The sequence below is a fragment of the Magallana gigas genome, chromosome 8 (assembly GCF_963853765.1).
Source record: "Magallana gigas chromosome 8, xbMagGiga1.1, whole genome shotgun sequence".
Taxonomy (NCBI): Eukaryota; Metazoa; Mollusca; class Bivalvia; order Ostreida; family Ostreidae; genus Magallana; species Magallana gigas.
In genome coordinates, this window is record NC_088860.1 from 5,273,288 (window position 1) to 5,293,749 (window position 20,462).

Consider the following 20,462-nt stretch of genomic DNA (forward strand, 5'->3'; position numbering starts at 1 on the left):
AAATAATTTCATCACATTTTGAATTGGTAATGGATTAAGATAGCGTTTTATCGGTGCAAAAAGGTCAAAATATCAATTAGGTGAAGAAATTGTAACATTTTCCTTTAAGGTAATTTTAATTCTATTTATTTTAAATAATATAAATTTGTATTTGATGTCGTGGTTCATTCAGATCATAAAATATAGTGGGAAAAGCGATTTATGTGCGATTTATGTGCAATCTGTACTTTCAGTGCAGATAGGTCAAATTAAATACCCCGTAGCGCCAAATTAAGCATTTTGAACCCAAAATTTTGTTTTGAATTTTGGTTAAACTATGTGTGTAGACTTTAAAAAAATACTTTTGAAAATTTTTTTTATTAAATCAGAAAAAAAATGAAATTGTGTTCTGAGATTTTAAAACGCTGTGCAATTTTTTTGTTAGCATAATTCCGCTGTTCCAATGGCTCTTCCGTTAATTTCGCATTACTCGTTGAATAAGTCAGAGCTTTTTAAGAACAAATCATATTTGCGGGAAGGAAATAAATGTTTAAAAACGTAAATATAAGCATTGAATCATTACCTTTTGAAAGATGTGGTCTCATAACTGCAACGGTGTGTGCAAACAAATTATCATAACGCGCTAGCGCGCGTTATTCAATTTGTATGCACACACCGTTGAAGTTATGAGACCACATCTTTCAGAAAATAATAATTCAATGCTTAAATATGCTTGCAACTGAGGATTCTACATTTTTGTATTTATGTACGAATTAAATACTTTTTTTTTATACAAAAAGGATAAGCATGACACAATTAATATTTTTACACGAAGAAAACATTCGTTTTCATATTGTATTTATAAAAAAAACCCACTACAAAATGGTTTTGAGTTCTTTATTTATACAATATTTACAAACAATGACATGCAAATTTCAATATAATTATATTTATTTTTAATTTTATTGATATATATTTATATTTTCCAGTGTCTTTGTGATAACACTACGAATCGATTCTGTAATATATAAACCATTACATTTCATCAATGAATATTTCAATATTCAATCGTTCAATTGCTGAAAATTATATAAGTACTAAGGAATGGAATCATTCTTTAAATATTATGAGGTGATCAACTACGGTCGGACGTGTTCTAATCTATCATAAAGCTCTTAGAGCTCTCTTGGGTTTGATCACTCCGACCATGTTTGCTCATGCAGCTCATGATAAATTATTCCTTTAATATATTAATGCAATATCTGTTTATTATTATACACAATTACATTCAATAAGGCTGAAATGAATACGTTCATGCAAAAGATTTATTAAGACATCTCTCTCTCTCTCTCTCTGTACATATTTGTTGTTATGTAAAACATGATTTTCCCACATTATATAAACTAATGTATTGTTTTAAATTCTTTACAATTTTAGGTGCCTTTTTTAGTGATAACACTGACGACCCTAAAAAAATTGTAACGCAAATGTCAATAATTTTCACCAATGATGCAAATGACGCACTGTTGAGACGCAAGCGGGATTTGCATAATTATTCGAAATGAAAATAACGTACGTACAAATGTAAAGTCATGAAATTAATGAAAGTCATATGAATGAATATAAGTAATAAAGAATGTCTTTGAATAACATGAGGTGATCTGAACTTTACGATCGGGGCGTGATCAACTCTATCGTAAAGTATGTGTGCTTCATCAGATCTGATCATGCCCCAACCAAGGATCACTTCATAATATTCAAAGAATAAATACTAATAATAAAGTTTTTGTTTTGTTTTTGATTAGGCTGTTTGTATTATTTAAATATTTGTACCGTAGCTTGCCATTTTATATTTTGAGATCATATGAGCTTACAGTTGACTGGAAGCACTAATACTGGTAATTGTTCCTCCTTCATCACTTTATGTACAGCGTCCTCGGCGTTCTGTTGAAAAAAAGGGAGAAAAATCCAGCACTATCCCGTAAATATACGTTCTCATGACACTGCAGTCATACTACAAAGGGGGATGTCTGGATCCATTACACGCTATTGAGCAAAACATGCTTGCATAAAGTTGTCTTTATTTAGCTAACTCTGTACAAACCAAAATAGTTGGACTCTTTTAGAGTGTATAAATTTTCTTCTCCTTTCATTTGAATTACAATAGAATCCCCACTTTTCAAATGAAACACTTCGGATACATGCGCAGCATTATAGGTCAATATCCCACGTCTGGTCTGCATGGAAACTCTCAACAGTTTTTCTTCCCTCTCTCTGAATCTAATGATGCAGACACTTACGTCACCTTGACGAATAGACGTCTGCGTCAGAGCAATAAAGATGACGTAGGTACCTGTTTTCTCTACGATTATCTTGTTTCCAGGGTAAGAAACTAGAGAATCACTCTTCAGCACAGTCTTTAATGCGTCCTTGCTATTTCTACGCGGCTTACCTATAGAAAAGAATTCACAACACTGAACAGCTTTATATCACAAGTTATAACTTGCACCACAGACATTTTGGTCATGCATGTGGGTTATGTATTTTTTCTGCAACGCCGCTACCTTCATATCCCAATGAATCCCAAAAGAAAGCTTCTTATTGTTTGATTGTATGACAAAAAAAAGAGTAAAATTGTTAGCATTAGATCTAAAATTTTATTTGGAAGTGTCAGAGATTTATAGATATATCAATTCTTTCGCACTTATTCAGGCTTTTCAACAAGCCAAAAATCATGTTATCATTTTCAAAATTATATTGAAAAGGGTGAAGAGGTATATCAATTCCTCAGATGTATGTGAATTATACAAATGTTCTATGCTGTTATAAAAAAATAATAAAGAAACCAAGTATCAATATACTTAGGGAGGCATGCAGTTTACCATTGTTGACGTAGGATGGGAAATACAAGAAAAGGTAGTCTTCTGTTTTCTGTCTCTTTCTCTCGGAGGCAATCTGAAAGTTAAATAAGCTACCATTAACAAAAATTAGAGTTTGCATACGCGTAATCAAAACACAATAAACCGATATGTTTATAGAAATATATTTGATATCGGCATTATCTTAGTATTAAATTGACCTCCATCATATATTAACATGTATTTTATCTCTGTGTATATTGTACAGGATAAACAGCTACATGTACTGGACAATATTAAAGTTCTGTGTCATTGATGGATTAAAATTGGGTTTTGAAACAAAGTCGACCTCCAAAAACCATTACTGTCTGTGAATTTGTCAAAATAAATAGCAGTTTTGCTATCTGAGCCCTCGTGTGGTAAAATTCAGGATGTATTCTACATGTAGACTTTTAGGATTTATAAATGATACGATGAATTTCAGTACTAGACAAACTTCTGACAGCATTATAAGAGATATCATCACAGAACAGCAAAACTAGATTGAACGTGAAATAAATTCTTTGATTGTTTTCTTCAGCTTTCGATATAATTAATGAAATAAATAAGTTATGTGAATTTGCCAGCAACGGTTGTGAAACCTGCATTCATTAATTTTTTTGCAATAAAAAAAAGCCAGGGAGCATGCCTTAATCTAATGATTAAGTGTATGTCATGGTAGATGTCGATTTGCAGTTGCACAATTTCTAGGTCAATGCATTTTTTACTTTGTAACACAGCTGAACTAGATGTATATATAAGAAATACAAACGCTATCTTCTGGTTTATTTTTTTTTTACGTAGAAAACGCGCGTTAAATATTTACATGTTCAATCGATTTTCAGAGCAGGGGGTTTACTTCTTTGAAGCAAATGGGGTATTCTGCGAATTTAAATAGGAAGTAACATATTTAAATCTCATTTTTTTAAACCACGCATTATGCACTGATGATATTTTGCATAATGTTAAATCTTTTTTAGCACCCAGAATATAATTTTTGTTGGTAATTTGACATTTAGTTCAATGAATGCCTTTTTATATGCATGCATATTTATCATGCTGGATAATAAAGCAATTGTTCATTGTTTAACTGAATTCCAAAATGAGTCAAATAACCAAGCAGCAACAACTGTCAATTTGAAAGTGCCGAACGATAATGTTTTATTATAGCTCATTAGGTATAAAGTTAGCTCACCAAAGTTGTAAGAATCTTAACAGACGTAACGTCTTCTTTACAACAAAGATCATCTGAACTAAGTCCAGAAACTGTATGTAGCTGTCTTTGCAGTTTTTGATCACCAATATTACACTTCACGCACACGCTGTGCGGTCTATTTCCCTCCTCGTTTTGTACAAGTTTTTGTGGTGACGAAATCTGCGATGATTTCCCCGACGGGTCGTCGTACAGTTTGTCGTAAAAAGCGATAACGATGAAAACAATGAGAACTACATTTGTGAACACAGAAAGAATCAATGCAATAAACTTGCACAACTCACAGTTTGAACAATTCTTCTTGCGCATAAACACACAGCATGATTTTAAGCCTTGTTGGTCAAACATCACAATATTAATCTTATCATTATGCACTTTCCTTTTCTCCGCGTCTTTGTTTAGTGTACAAATGTCTACAGTCGTCTTTTTTTGGTCTTTGTCAATTTCTACACGCAGTGGTTCTTTTTGTTCCTCTTCTTCGCTTTTCTCTTGATCCAGCATTTGTGCATCTATTCTGCCCGACATGCTTGAAAATAATTATTATTTTGTATCACATAGAGAAAACGAAAGTATATGTCTATTTCTTGATAAAAGAAACACAACTGCCAGCTGGGTTTTTAAAAACCCTATCTAGAGCTGCACAATGTTTACAAACATTACTGGTGACCTACATAATTCATAACATGCATTTTGCATAATTATATGCGTAATATTATTAAGATAAATGACTGTACCTGTTTAAGGTTGTCTACAGCAATTTAAGTCAAACTGAATTATTACAATATTACATTGGCCCTATCTTACATGTACTTCCCTTCACCGTACTCAACCAGGTAACCCCCCAAGTGTTGATTTTTCATACATATGGTGTTTTCATCGAAGTGATTCAAAAGGGGAATTAATTTAAAGTTCATTATGTCCCTAGTGCATGATTCACTTTGCATTCAAACTTCGGGTAATACCCGGTATTTGTTTGCAAAATGAAATATATAAACTGCAAATGCTCTTTCCCATCGTTGTCTCAAATGTCCATGCAGGACCCTCCTCCTTCGACCCCCCTCCCCCAAAGTATCTAGACCCACGGGATTTTATGCAATATAAAGAAAATTTAAAATAAAACAAATACTTGTTCTATGTCATTTTTGCAATGAATGTATGAGTTAGATTAGAAATGTGCCATAAAAGGGTAATTTAATAATAAAAAAAAGGAGTAAAGTCTCGGGGGGTGGGGGGGGGGCTAAGATGCTTGGGGTGGCGGATGGGGGGGGGGGGGGGGTCGGTCCTAACCTGAAGCACCTGTGATTGTTTCATCAATACATGTATATAGTTGTTTGCCAGTATCCGAACTAATGTATACACGTATATATATTTCATCTATCTCTCTCTTATTATGAATTTTGAATGTACTGTGTGGGTGTAAATACAATTTAAGGCCATAAATGGAAAACCAGCATGTTGAGCAAGGAAATACAGGATGGGAAACAATAGAAGACTTGTGAACTTCTTATTTCTTGCGTGTGGCAAGTATCCTTAAAATTCGCGAATAACCTCTCCTTTCGCATATATATATACATGTATATGTGCTGTTCAGTTCAACTGTAGGAGATAAAAAGAAAATGACTGTTCGTTTGGAGAAATTCTCTCTGATTTTTTTTATCTTAACACTGTGGAGTAAAAAGTATACCTTTTTACTTGGTTAATAGTATGTTCTTCTTAACTTTTGTCATACAAGATTGTATGTTTCGGAAAACTTTAATCCGTAATCATCTAAAGAAAGTATAATATACGGTACACTGCCACTGGTGCAAACAATCTGATTAAAATCGGCCGTTCGAGAGCGGTAGCGTATCAGAATGGCTGATTTTATAATCAGATTGTGGTGCAAAGACAATTTTTTTTTTATCAGCAAAGATTTTATAATTTGTTGATGCTTGCAATTGCATGGTTAACTTACCACTTAATTTTTTCATTCTCCTCGATCGCACGCGGTCGAAATGTAAGCCATTTAGCCTCTCACAAACAGCGAGGGGAAGGTTAGGCTTTTGGAGACGAGCGTCCGGATTGTGTTCGTGTAAATATACTGTTTCCTACAGTCATTTTTATCAATTTTTTTTTTAAATAGAATATGGTGAATGAGATGAAAATAACAGAAGAAATAAATATCAGAACCATAAGTTAGGTCAGTGATAATACTAAAACCGATTTGGTTTGACTTTTCCGATCGCGTCGCGTTCAACTCTTTCAGCTACGTCATACATAAATATTTACATTCTACTGTGTTTTGCCATTAAATTCCGTGATGTTTAAATGCCTCTAAATGCAACACCTATTCACTGCGTATGAATTTACAAGTAATTTACATAAGTAGTTCTCAAACAGTGATTTCTATGTTACCGGTTAAAAAATGTATGTCATAAATGTTGTCAAAACACCATGTTTTATAATTATTCAACAAAACAGTTGACTTTATTGTTGAAAGCAACATTTCAATAGTTATTTTTCATGTATTATATTTTCATGCTCGTCGATCTCATCTCAATAGTCTCTGTGATAACCAGTTTAAACCGGTTTTACAAATCAGCTGTTCTTGCTATTACTAATTCACTCCCTCTGTGATCTGCACTTTATATCAATTTATTTAAGTAAACAATTGATTTCTTCAGTAAGGGAATGTATCATAACGCGCGTTATTCAATTTGTCTGCTCACCTGACGGCAGTTATTGACACGACGACGTCAAAAATAAATCATTCAATGCTATAACAATACCCGCACCTTAACCACAATTTTTTTTATTGGTGGATTCAGCTTACCGTTGATTGGCTGCTGGTTAACTAAGACTAAATTATGCACGGACAGAACAACAACATATCAGAGAATGAAAAATTCACATGGGTGACTGTCGAAATTGGGCTATTTTTCGAAAGTGTACACTTGTGATAAAACAATACATACGGTATATAGCATAATATAGCTGTAGCTCTATGTATAACTTTTGGGTTAGAAAATATAAAGCTACAGTGCATGTACAATACTTACATGTACAAAAAAAAAAAACTTTACGGCAATTTGCCGCGTATAAAAATAAGGCTATTTTTAAAAAAGATTTGCATCATACCATACCACATTTTGTGCAAATAATCCATTTAAATAATTCTTCATTTAGTTTACTACTGTTAATAATTGTATTTTACTTGCCCCAAACTTTCTCCTATTAAACAACCTTTAACCGTACTCGGAAAGCGGATCAAGAACTGTATTTTTTATGTATGTAAACAAACCAGTGTTCATGTATGGAGCTGGTGATCGGTGGTTCAGAGACAGGTAAAATAAAGAAATCTGCAGTAAATGGTTTGTGGATATTTTAGTATATATATTTACACCGAAAGTGATAGAGCAACAGAAGAGAAACGAATCGGACACTTGCCTAATGAAGACGCACATGTACAAACCCCCTTGCACTCTCCGTCTCGTTCTTTCACACCATGATCGTTCAATTCTTTTATTGACTGTCGATTGCCGATCAAAAGGTGCAGAAATCGAGGAATTCATATCTATCACTTCGACTGGCAAGTTAGTAGGTAATACATGTGCATTATTCATTTACGGTATTTACATGAAATGAACGCTTAGCACATGCAACTTTTAAATATTATATTTTTTATAACGCCGTACTCTGGACCGTAGCTTGAGGCTTTGGTTTAACGCTCGTTTACACAGAGAGAGAGAGTTTTGCACAGAATTTAAACATAAGGGATAGTCGATTTTGAATGAATAATATTTGGGGGAAGTGAACTGTTCTGAGAAATCCTTCAGCTCTGGCATTGCATAAGCGTGTACTGATAACTCCGCCTAAGAAAAGGAGTTAACCAATCATAAAGTTTTCACAACGGCGGCGTGTATAATTTATGCATGACGTAGCTGACAGAAATGATCGTGACGCTATAGGAAAAGTCAAACCAAATCGGTTTTGATAAATAACCCCTGAGGAATGCACCACCCCTATCTGAAAATTCTAAGAAATATTTTTGTGATTTTTGTGCTTTTTCGGATTTTTTCTCAAAATGTTGCAAAAACTGTTGTCCAAGTACATTAACGCATGTAATTTTTTTGATTCTGCTTTAATTCTAGAAAACACGCTAAACTTTCATTTTTCTTTCTGTGAATAATTAAAATAAATTTATCCTCTGTAATTTACAGCCGCTCTTGTTTTCCGAATACATGTAACCGAGCTACATGTATTTCATCTCTTTCAATTCTTGGTCAAGGAGGGGGCAATTTTTGTTAATGATGATAAATGGTATTATCTTCTATGGTATAAAAATGAATTAATCTGAATGATTTCGAAATTCAATTTGTTTCTGTTTTTATGTATCTATATGTACACTCAGTGTCACAATTAAACTTGCGAAAAACATTCAGAGATAGATATTCACTGAAACCTCTACTCGTTTTAAGTGAGGAATTGGAGTGGGTAGACAGATAGTCTGCGAAACTGTGATACTGTGGCTATATTTTATAAAGTGAATGATTGTAGACATTAAAATTTTAAAAGCATAATATGAGATGAATGTGCTACAACATTTAGTAGAAATAAGATCACAATATATCTAGTAATTATAGAAATTAATAATTGAAATCTTCTTTATATTTTCTTTGAAAAACGATTTCTCATAATGTCTCACAAAATGATGAAAATGAACAAAAACCCAATAAAATAGCCATCATAAGCCCTAACATACTTTTTCGAGAAATGATTTCATTTTCATTTTATTTTCCAAGAAACCAGTAAAACTAAAAAAATTTTAATGATTGGCTGACTAACCATTGACCTGTGTTCGAATTAAAGAATAGACTGAATCTTTAGCTTTGGGAGATTTTAAACATTTTAATTAAAGCAATTGAGGAAACAAGATATATCAATAGGTGTACAACGATCACACTGACAGGGACGGGGCTTCTGTAGGGATTCATGATTTAAACTTGCATAGCTGATACGCCTTTTTATAGGCATGATACTTGTGAATGCATATTGATCTCGCATGGCATATTTCCTTATCAAAGAAAAAATCGCCAGTATATTTTTACTATTTTATTGTTCAAAAGAATGTATGGCATATACAGGATATACCAATTTCAAAATAATTGTTGCGTGCCATCCAATAAAGGGGAAGGAGTGAAGTTAGTTTTAGAAAATTGCCAAGTTTAATTGTAAACCTTACGGTCCAGATATCCAGATATGCAATAATAAGGATGCTATATTACATGATAACAGTGACTAAAGTATGCTAATTTATATTAAACATCATGTTTTGATCACTTCTGTCCTCCTGTCTGTCCGTTTTTCGGTCTGAAAACACTTTAAAGGTCAAGATATAGTAAATGAAAAATGCCTACAGATATATGAAATTCAAGGTATTTATAAATTCTTTCCAATATGCTTCATTAATCACAACAATAGTTTTGTTTGATAGGGTGTATCGGGGCACGAAAATACATGCACTAAAATTCAAGTTTTAATTTGCTTTTTTTTACCATTTGAGCCAAAGATTTGGATATTTATGTACATGTATTAAGTTTTGTTACAGTTTGAATAAAATTTTCAAAATGATAAGAGATTTATTAATTAATGTACTAAAAAAATAAAAATGCGTTTTTGTTGATTTGTGCGCGTTTTCTTTTTTTTTATTCGAGATAAAAAGATTTTTTTTGTCTTTGGAGTGGACGCTAAACATGGAAAATATTTGGAATGGTCTTGTATTATTTTAATAAACTTAGAAGATCCTGTGTTTGCTTGTCTCACCACGTTTGAACTATGGAGGGTAATCGTGTTCAAAAATCCAGACATGTAAACTTGTAAATCCGAATATGCAATCGTATTGATGTGTGAGCCTGAGCATGAATATGTGTAATTCTGATCGTGTAACCTATAAAACTCGGGCATAATCACGTGTAAGATCTGACTCAGTTCCTTCGCATGATGCACATTTTGCAACTTATTGTTTACATTAGTTGATTAAACCTTCAACTTTGCACACTTTCAATTCGTAGTTTCTGCGTTTGTAACTTCAGGCTCGGCAATAGCACATCTGACATGATACAAATTGACAAATGTAAAGTCTACAAGTTTGTCGAATTTTGACATGACCTTATATGGCAACTGCCTTGCTGCGGGAAAAGGCATGCCGTAACCACCGGACCGGAATGAACGAAAAATAAACATAATATTCAGCTAAACTGTTGCAATAAGCTGTTAATGAACGACTCCTTTTCTATCGAAAACACCGGTATTATTTTTAGAAAAAATTGAGGTATGATTGAAACTGGACCAAACAGGAAGAGGTTCATGTAGAAAAAAAAATCGTTGCCGATGTGACGAATGCGCTAATTTCTCATGGTATTATAAAAGGAAATGCCTAATATCTTATATCTCTAAAAAAAATTTGACATGTTATTTAAACTGGAATATAAGTAAATGCGTACTCTTTTCTAGAAATGAGACCGATCAAGATATTTCCTAAGGGGGTAAATATATTTTGAGCGGCATGGGGTTCGAAGACCGCCGTGAGGTCCCATGTAACTCCATTGCTTCTGAATTGCATATAAGAATTTTGAGAGTGAATTTTTAACCGGGTTCCGATTATTGAAATAGTAAAAATTGCAGACGGGCGAGTGGCTGTCAAAAAGGTACCCTTATTGTACCGATAACTCCTCGAACAGTTTTCAAGATAGAAAGTTGTTCTTTTGCAGATCATTTATACATATATATAGAAGTATGCAAATTGCTAGGATTTTGATTTCTGATAATTTATCAAAATATCAGCTGTTGAACTTAGTCATTTTTGGGCAAAAACATTGCATATAGAGTACCCCATTTTTACTCTTGTTATTTTTCTGAATTAGTTAGAATAAACGGCCTGCAAGGATTTGGTAATTTTTCGCGGAAAAATATATGTTACTTAACATGTATTTATACTTTTTGTTGTTGTGTAAGTGAAAGATAAATAATAACACAATCTTCAATAATAATAAAAAACTAGATACGATCTCGTTGCGAGCAACGAGGAGGTCTTCCGTGCGATTTTTTGAAGGTTATATGACCTTGACTTTGATATTTGACCCTTTATCTCCTTATTGGGGCAACAAAAAAAATTGATGGTTGAATTTTATTAGGAACATCATTCTCAGCATTTTATTCTATATTGATTTTCAAAATAATGTTTTTTAAAATATTTGTTCTGTTTGAGGTATGTTATCAAAGTTTGGTACTTCTGGCCCCTTAAAACCCATTAAAACCCCTTAATACGGAACACATAATAAAATAATTATAATATGTTGTTAAATAAATGTGAGATGAACATTTTTGCTTCCTAAACATATAACAAAACATTTTTCAGTAAAGTGCTACGGAAGAAAGACTTTAGAGCCCTTTTGGTCCCTAAATTGAAGGGCCAGCCCCTTTTTCTTGGCATCATACGAAAGTTCTTTTGATATTAAACATATTTTGTTCAACAAGTGTTTAGAAATTCTTTGCCGGTTTTGAGCTATCTGGGATATGACGTTTTAGGGGCCGACCCCTAATCTCCTTATTGGGGCCAGATAACGAAAATTTTATGATTGAATATTGTTTAAAACATCATTTTAAACATCTTTTATTCTATATTGCTTTTCAAAATATTTGTCCTTTTTGAGATATATTCGATCGAAGTTTTGGACTTTTGGCCCCTTAAAACCCCTAATTACGTAACGCATAATAAAAAATTTATAATGTATAGTTTAATTAGTAAAAGATGAACATTTTTGCTTCTGAAACATATGACAAAATATTTCTCAGTAAAGTGCTATGAAAGACAGACTTTAGAGCCCTTTTGGCCCCTAAATTGAAGGGCCAGCCCCTTTTTCTTGGCATCATACGAAAGTTCTTTTGATATTAAACATATTTTGTTCAACAAGTGTTTAGAAATTCTTTGCCGTTTATGAGCTATCTGGGAAAGGACATTTATGGGGCCAACCCCTAATCTCCTTTTTGGGGCCAGATAACGAAAATTTTATGATTGAATATTGTTTAAAACATCATTCTAAGCATCTTTTATTCTATATTGCTTTTCAAAATATTTGTCCTTTTTGAGATATATTAGATCGAAGTTTTGGATTTTTGGCCCCTTAAAACCCCTAATTACGTAACGCATAATAAAAAATTTATAATGTATAGTTTAATTAGTAAAAGATGAACATTTTTGCTTCTTAAACATATTACAAAATATTTCTCAGTAAAGTGCTATGGGAGAAAGACTTTAGAGCCCTTTTGGCCCCTTATTTAAGGGACCAGCCCCTTTTTCTTGTTATCAAACGGAAGATCATGTAAATATAAATTTTATTTGCTCTATATGTTATGGTAAAATATTTTCAGGAAAGGAGATAAAGAACGAAAACCATTAAAAATTACGTCGTTTTTTTAAACTCGATTTTCGGGTCCAGGCGAGCTTCGACGCCTTTGAAGCCAGACAACCACAAATGCCTTTAAACACATCTACAATCTTTTGTCTACAATCCCTGAAAATTTAAATTCAATATCTTTTTTCGTTTAGGAGGAGATAGCAGGACAAAATGACCCTCTAAAAATCACTAAAACGTCAATATCTCCCGAACGGAAATGACGTCATTAAAATAAAAAATTATATATAAGGTTTTTATCAATATCTACAAGATCTGAAATTTTCATGAAAATCGGTCAAGTCGTTTTCAAAAAATCGCTTGTACAAAAAAGCGTAAGAAAAAAAAAAAAAAACTAGACACGATCTCGTTGCGAGCAACGAGGAGGTCTTCCGTCCGATTTTTAGAAGAAAATATGACATCATCGACTTTGATTTTCGACAACTAAACATGATATGGAAAAAGCAGTGAACTACTAATGCTTTATTGTATCGCTTTTTATAAGTTCTATTACATTGCTTTTTGAAATACTTGCATTTCTTCCAATGAAGATTGAAAAGATTAAACTTGTTGACATCTGGTCCCTAAAAACCCTAATTGGGTAACGCAAGAGAAAATCATTATATTGTTAGGATATATAAACGTATTATACCTAATCCAGTTTTAATAACCTTTCACAAGATGGCCCTCATTAAAGGGCTATAGATAAATTTTTTTAGTGCCCTTTGATCCCCTAATTTAAGGGGCCAGTCCCCTTTTTTCTTTGAACCAAATAAAAGGACATTTAATTCTGAACACATTTTGTCAACAAGTGTTTAAAAATTCGTTACCGTTCTGGAGATACATGAGAAAGAAGGTTTTAGGGGCCGATCCCTTATCTCCTTATAGGGGCCGTTTAACGACATTTTGAAGGTTGCATATTGTTAAGAACATAAATTTGAACACCTTTTCTTCTGTATTGCATTACAAAATATTTTTCCTTTCTGAGATATGGGGGACCGAAATTTTGGACTTTTGGCCCCCAAAACCCTTAATTACGTAACACATAATAAAATCATTACATTGCTTGGATACATAACTGTGAGATAAACATATTTGCTTCTATAACCTTTTACAAAATATCTTACAGTAAAGGGGTACAGATTAAAGACTTTAGAGCCCTTTGGTCCCCTTAGTTAAGGGGCCAGCCCCTTTTTCTTGATATTAAATGAAAGGTCATTTATTTCTTAACAAATTTTGTTCAACAAGTGTTCAGAAAATCGTTACCGTTCTGAAGAAATATTAGAAAGAAGGTTTTAGGGGCCGATCCCTTATCTCCTTATAGGGGCCGTTTAACGAAATTTTGAAGGTTGCATATTGTTTAGCACATTAATTTAAACAACTTTTCTTCTGTATTGCATTACAAAATATTTTTCCTTTCTGAAATATGGGTGATCGAAATTTTGGACTTTTGGCCCCTAAAAACCCTTAATTACGTAATACATGACAAAATCGTTACATTGCGTGCATACATAACTGTGAGATAAACATATTTGCTTCTATAACATTTTACAAAATACCTTTCATTAAAGGGCTACAGATTAAAGACTTTAAAGCCATTTGGTTCCCTAATTTTAGGGGCCAGCCCCTTTTTCTTGATATCAAATGAAAGTTCATCTAATTCTAAACAAATTTTGTTCAACAAGTGTTTAGAAATTTGTTACCATTCTGGAGATATATGAGAAAGAAGGTTTTAGGGGCCGATCCCTTATCTCCTTATAGGGGCCGTTTAACGACATTTTGAAGGTTGCATATTGTTAAGAACATTAATTTGAACAACTTTTCTTCTGTGTTGCATACCAAAATATTTTTCCTTTCTGAGATATGGGTGATCGAAATTTTGGACTTTTGGCCCCTAAAAACCCTTAATTACGTAATACATGACAAAATCATTACACTGCTTGGATACATAACTGTGAGATAAACATATTTGCTTCTATAACATTTCACAATATATCTCTCAGTAAAGAGCTACAAATTAAAGACTTTAGAGACCTGTGGTTCCCTAATTTTAGGGGCCAGCCCCTTTTTCTTGATATCAAATGAAAGGTCTTGTAAATATAAACTTTTTTTGCATTACATGTGTTAACAAAATATTTTTCAGGAAAGAGATAAACTAAGAAAACCATGAAAAATTACGACGCTTTTTTAGTCTCAATTCTCGGGACCGGGCGAGCTTTAACGCCTTTTGAGCATGACAAATATGAATGCCAAATTGCACATCTACAATCTCTTGTCTACAATCCCTGAAAGTTTGAACTCAATATCTTTTACCGTTTAGGAGAAGATCCCTGGACAAACCGACCCTCTGAAAATCGCTAAAACGTCATTTTCTCAAGAACGGAAATGACGTCATCAAAAGAAAAAAATGTATATAAAGTTCGGATTAATATCTATTAGATCTGAAAGTTTCACGAAAATCGGTTCAGCCATTTTTGAGAAATCGCCTGCACAAATTTTGTAAGAAAAAAAAAAATAATAATAGGGAACTAGAGCAAAGCTCGTTGCAAAGCAACGAGTGGGTCTCCCGTTAATGTCGGAAGTAAAGCTGGAAGTTCCTGTAAGAGGCAGAGCTCTTAAACCAATAACAAGAGAAAATAAAATAAAAAGATGAAAAAATCGAATTATTCCTGGTACGACTTAACAAAATCCGAATGATTTTAAGTACGACTTAACAAAAACCTTCTTGATTTTAAGAACAACTTAACAAAAAAATCCGAATGTGTTTAAGTACGACTTAACAATTATTTTTGGTACGAGTTAATTTTACTATTAATATTACGCTATTTTTTAAACCAAGGACGCGGAAACAAAATTTCCGGAAAAATCAATGTTTAAACCCCGATATCTCTGTAATGCATCGTCTGATTTTAAAACGGATTTCAGTTTTAAATTAAGCTTAATAAAAGCTGCTTCGTTGCTTGATAATAAATATCAAATTATTGGTCAGAAAAGAGTTATCATAAAAAGACTTAGTAACCCTTGTACCCCCTAATTTGTGGGACCAGCCCCTTTTTCTTGATATCAAATAAAAGGTCTCGCTAATACAAACATATTTTGTCCTACAAGTGTTCATGACTTGTAAACCGTTCTCGAGATATATGTACAAATGTGGTTTAAAAGGCCGACCCTTTAACCCCTTACCGGGGCCACTAACAACAAAATATTTGGTTTAATATTGTTCAGAACATTATTTTGAACAACTTTTGTTCTACATTGCTTTTTAAAATATTTCTCCTTTTTCAGATATAAATGATCATAGTTTTGAGTTCTGGCACCTTGAAACCCCTAATTACGTAATATATGACTTAGGTATGGTACTGTATAGTTGAACAACTGTACAATGAACATTTTTGCTTCTATAATTAATAACAAAATATTGTTCAGTAAAGAGTTATTGTAAAAAGACATTAGAGCCCTTTTAACCCCTAATTTGAGAGGCCAGCCCCTTTTTCTTGATATCAAATTTAAGGTCTTGCAAATTTAAACATATTTTGTTCAACAAGTGTTCATGAAATGTTAACCGTTCTTGAGATATCTGTACGAATGTGTTTTAGGGGCCGACCCTTAAACTCCTAAATGGGGTCATAAACAAAAACATTTAAGGTAGCATATTGACAAGAACACCATTTTTAGCAACTTTTGTTCTACATTGCTTTTCAAAATATTTCTCCTTTTTCAGATATTAATGATCAACGTTTTGAACTTCTGGCCCCTTGAAACCCCTAATTACGTAACATATGACTTTAGTATGATACTGTATAGATAAACAGCCGTACAATGAACATTTTTGCTTATATAATTAATAACAAATTATTGTTCAGTAAAGAGTTATTGTAAGAAGACTTTAGAGCCCCCTTGGCCCCTAATTTGAGGGGTCAGCCCCTTTTTCTTGATATCAAAGGAAAGCTCGTGAAAATTGAATCAACTTTTGTATTACATGTTTTAACAAATTATGTGCACATCGAAAGGTATTACAGAAAATGTGCAAAAATTTTGTGGAAAAATTTGGTGCTATTTTTCAGGTTCAGGCGAGCTTCGAGGCCTTGCGCAATTTTCATAATTGGAAGCATGGGGGTATATCTACAGACATTCATCTACAACCCCTGAAAATTTTAAGCTTCTATCTTGATTAGTTTCGGAGGAGATACGTGGACAAAATGACCCTAAAAAATTTACATATTCGTCAATATCTGAAACCGGAAGTGACGTCATCATGCACAAATTTAACAATATGTAGCGGCGATGATGTTCTATCACTCCTAAAAATTTCGTGCAAATTATTTGGGTAGTTTTTGAGAAATAACGCTCAAAAAAAGTCAGAAAAAGAAAAAAAAGAATAATAAGAATAAAGAAAAAGAAACCGTAGAATAACAAGAGGGTCTTCCGTTGAAAACGGAAGACCCTAAAAAGAAACCGAACGAAAACAATAAGGTCTTCCGTTGGAAAACGGAAGACCTTAAAAAAACTAGCGCATATTTTTTGTGCGCCGTAAATTGAAGTTTTACTATGGGAGGCACTGTAGCTCAAAGATCGTCCATCTGTATTTTTAGACAGGGAGCTACAGACCTGCAGCTACTTCACAAGTGGCTGTAAAGTTGTATTATACTAGCTCTCCAGAAAAGTTTTATCAGCCAACTTCACAAAGTGAGTCTGTATTGAACCGACATTCAGGACGTCATACTCAATCCCGTAATAAAAATAAAATGATTTTTAAAAAATGTCAATTTTTACCTGCATGATAGGCTTTTTTCCCTATATATTGCCGACAATGCAAAGAAACATTTCTTAAAATAATTTATACACATTTTAATTTCACGACAGTTAACCTTATCTTTGGATTTTTTATTCATTAATTTTAAAGAGGTGTTCGCTTCTTATGTCTCATATTACCGGGTAATCACAATCTCAAAACCAATGTCTTTAAATTGTTTGTTTTTCTTATCGATAACTTTGCAACTCAGCTGACGGACCCCGTGTAATTTTTCGCGGGGGGGGGGGGGGTGTCTTGTCACAACTTTGTGGTAGCGATGAGGTTGCATTTGGAGATATTTTCTTAATTCAGCCGAGGCCTATACTTTAACAATTTGTTGCATGTACTTTAATAACAGTGGCGTCGGAAGCAAATTGAAAGGGGGGGGCTTAACTAATCATGAAACATATTGACAAGAATTCCCATAATCATGAAAATTCTAATCCGTGGGGGAGGGTATACCAATAACTCCAATCTTACCTGCCCAATCCCCCCCCCCAAATCATGAAATTCCTAATCCATGGTGGTGGTGGTGGTTGGGGGGGGGGGGGGGGTGCTAGTATACCTACTATGACTCTAATTTTCAATATCACTATTAATATTTCATTCTCTTTAAGGTCTTTTAAGGAACAATTTTGTTTGTTGCGAGGAAAAGTAGGGGGGTTGAATCCTCCCTGTTGCTATTTTCCTAATGGTTATGTCTAACTTGGCAAAAAAGTGGGGGGAGGGGGGCTAAGTCCCCCCCTAGCCCCCACCCCTACCCCCCCCCCCTCCCGGTTCAGACGCCTATGAATAAAAATGCGTATATATCTTTATACACGTGTATTCAAACAAAGTCATTAAATGTAATGTTTTTCAGTTCTAAGAGGATATTTGAAGCCGATCGAATTCTTTACTCGCATCTTTTATACATTCTCTTGATAAAATGTACACCAATCTCATAATTTAATTTTCCGAAAAATAATACTCTATGAAATGTTGTTATCCAGAGATAATATGATTATAGGCTTAGCTAATATATATATTTTTATTTATTCCATCCCTATTCCGGCGATTACGGCATGCCTTTACCTGCAGCTAGCCTTTTTCTATCAGTGGCGTCACTGTTTCCATATAAGGTCATGTCAAAATTCGACAAACTTGTAGACTTTACATTTGTCAATTTGTATCATATCAGATGTGCTATTGCCGAGCCTGAAGTTACAAATGCAGAAACTACGGATTGAAAGTGTGCAAAGTTGCAGGTTTAATTAACTAATGTAAACAATAAAGTTGCAAAATGTGCATCATGCGAAGGAACTGAGTCAAATCTTACACGTGTTTATGCCCGAGTTTTATAGGTTACACGATCAGAATTACACATATTCATGCTCAGGCTCACACATCAATACGATTGCATATTCGGATTTACAAGTTTACATGTCTGGATTTTTGAACACGATTACCCTCCATATTGAACTACATTATGTGCTTTTACATTTACATGAATAATTATATGTAGATTATCCGATTGAAATAGCAAAACATACTGAATAAGTTTGTGCTTGCAACTGATTGATTGATGGTTGTTTTACGTCCTGTTGAGCATAATCAGATGAAACCAGAGCACAAAAATGTCTACATTTTAAGTACCGGTATACATGGGGAGTTTTATCTACCTTAATTAACAATATTCCAAAACTTAGATTTCAATGTTTGAATATTGTCGTTGAAAACATTGAAACGTGTTTATGTGGTATTATTTCATTCCAATTTTAAACTGCAAATAAAAAAAGAAAGAAAGGGAAAACAATGATGAGAAGGCATACATCCCATATGGTAAATATAAGAAATACGCATAAAATGTTTGCTACCATTATTGGTTCGTTTGTAGTAATGACGCTAAACGTTTCTGAAATTTTTATAAAGAAAAAAAATCAATCTTTCTTTCCTTTTGACCCAAGAAAGCATCTAGCACCTGTATACACAAGAAATCTTAAGGCGAACTTCATAATTTATTTAATTACATAAGGGAGGGTCTCGATTTAGTTTTAGCCTTTTATGTATTTGCCAAGTTTCATTTTTGTTTCACTGAAATACAGATTTACATGATCAAGAAAACCAATTAAACAGTTGAGAGTGACGAAAGTACACTTGTATCTATTTTTAGAAATAACGTTCATTGTAATAGTTGAAATACACGAAAATCCCTTTTACATACTTAATTAACGTAATTATGAGCTTCCGGAAATTCAAGGGTCGTACAAACCGGAATAATCTTATATCGTTTATTTGTACCACGTGGACTTTGATTGACAGTAATTGACACGTGCTGAAAACTACAAGATCTTCGTTCCACTACGGTCATCATGAAAACGTAGTTATAACCAGCGACAAAAATAGATAGTGGCGCGTTTTAAAAAAAAAGTCTAATGAAGTCTACTATCGACAAAAACGACGTACTATTAAGGTTGCGAGTTCGATACCACTAAAACTTTATATTTTTATAGTTTACTAGTAAGTCACTCATTTCCATTGAGACCCCTCCAAACTCTCGTCAGAGCTAGGTCAACTGTTTCTTATGAGCCATTGGTAGGAAAGATATACAAGTATATGATGATGATACGAAATACTGAGATTATATTGAATGCCAATTGTATATTTATTAGTATTTTATAGAGGCTGAACAACCTGTGCGGATCCAAAAGATTGTGAATTAAATAAATTTGAATTTTCCAGGGGGGGGGCAGGGGTTCGGGCCCCCGCCCAATCTAGATCCGCGTACGAATATGCAATCATTTTCTAATTTATTCAATATTACTTTACTAACCACAACTTCTTCGAACAGTATAAGACACTGTCGCATTCATTTACATTTTTCAATTAATCTCACGTCAATAATATAAATTCTTCTAAAATTTGAATATATAATTAAGACCCATACAGTCTTTCTTTGTTTAGATGTTGAAAAGAACTCTCTTAAATTCAGTAACCACATAACACATTGAACATGGAATGTGGAAACGTGGCTATGTACTCTCAGTGTAACCATAGGGATAACAATAAATATTCACGTACATGCATGTATGTAAAAGAAATTACACACTGTTGCAAACTATTATAAAATCAACGTAAATTGATATATGCGTTAGAAATACACTGTACATGTA

General features: G+C 33.4%; 1 protein-coding gene across 4 annotated transcripts; it reads right to left on the minus strand.

Annotated features, from left to right (window-relative positions):
- Positions 1–867: 867 nt before the first annotated feature.
- On the minus strand, positions 868–4,965 carry LOC105320485 (uncharacterized). 4 transcript variants are annotated; one of them, XR_010708536.1, is made up of 4 exons: positions 4,072–4,734; positions 2,841–2,934; positions 1,854–2,431; positions 868–997 (listed from the first exon to the last, which is right to left on the minus strand). XR_010708536.1 is itself a non-coding variant. In XM_011418427.4 (4 exons), the coding sequence occupies exons 2-4, from the start codon at positions 4,612–4,614 to the stop codon at positions 2,064–2,066; spliced, it is 1,005 nt and encodes a 334-aa protein (XP_011416729.3). In that variant the 5' UTR covers position 4,615; positions 4,824–4,965; the 3' UTR covers positions 1,734–2,063. The 4 variants fall into 4 exon arrangements, 3 of the variants coding, with proteins under 3 accessions (XP_011416729.3, XP_065925228.1, XP_019919703.3); XM_011418427.4 differs by lacking the exon at positions 868–997 and adding an exon at positions 4,824–4,965 and having other exon boundaries at positions 1,734–2,431; positions 4,072–4,615; XM_066069156.1 differs by lacking the exon at positions 868–997 and having other exon boundaries at positions 1,734–2,431.
- Positions 4,966–20,462: the final 15,497 nt, after the last annotated feature.

What these genes read in the sequence shown, in the direction of transcription:
- LOC105320485 (XM_011418427.4), bottom strand. Translation starts at nt 4,614, where the DNA reads ATGTCGGGCAGAATAGATGCACAAATGCTGGATCAAGAGAAAAGCGAA. An exon ending in TTAAGATTCTTACAACTTTG is followed by an intron (nt 2,935 to 4,071) that starts GTGAGCTAACTT and finishes TTTAACTTTCAG; the next exon opens with ATTGCCTCCGAGAGAAAGAG. An exon ending in TAAACTGCATGCCTCCCTAA is followed by an intron (nt 2,432 to 2,840) that starts GTATATTGATAC and finishes TCTTTTCTATAG; the next exon opens with GTAAGCCGCGTAGAAATAGC.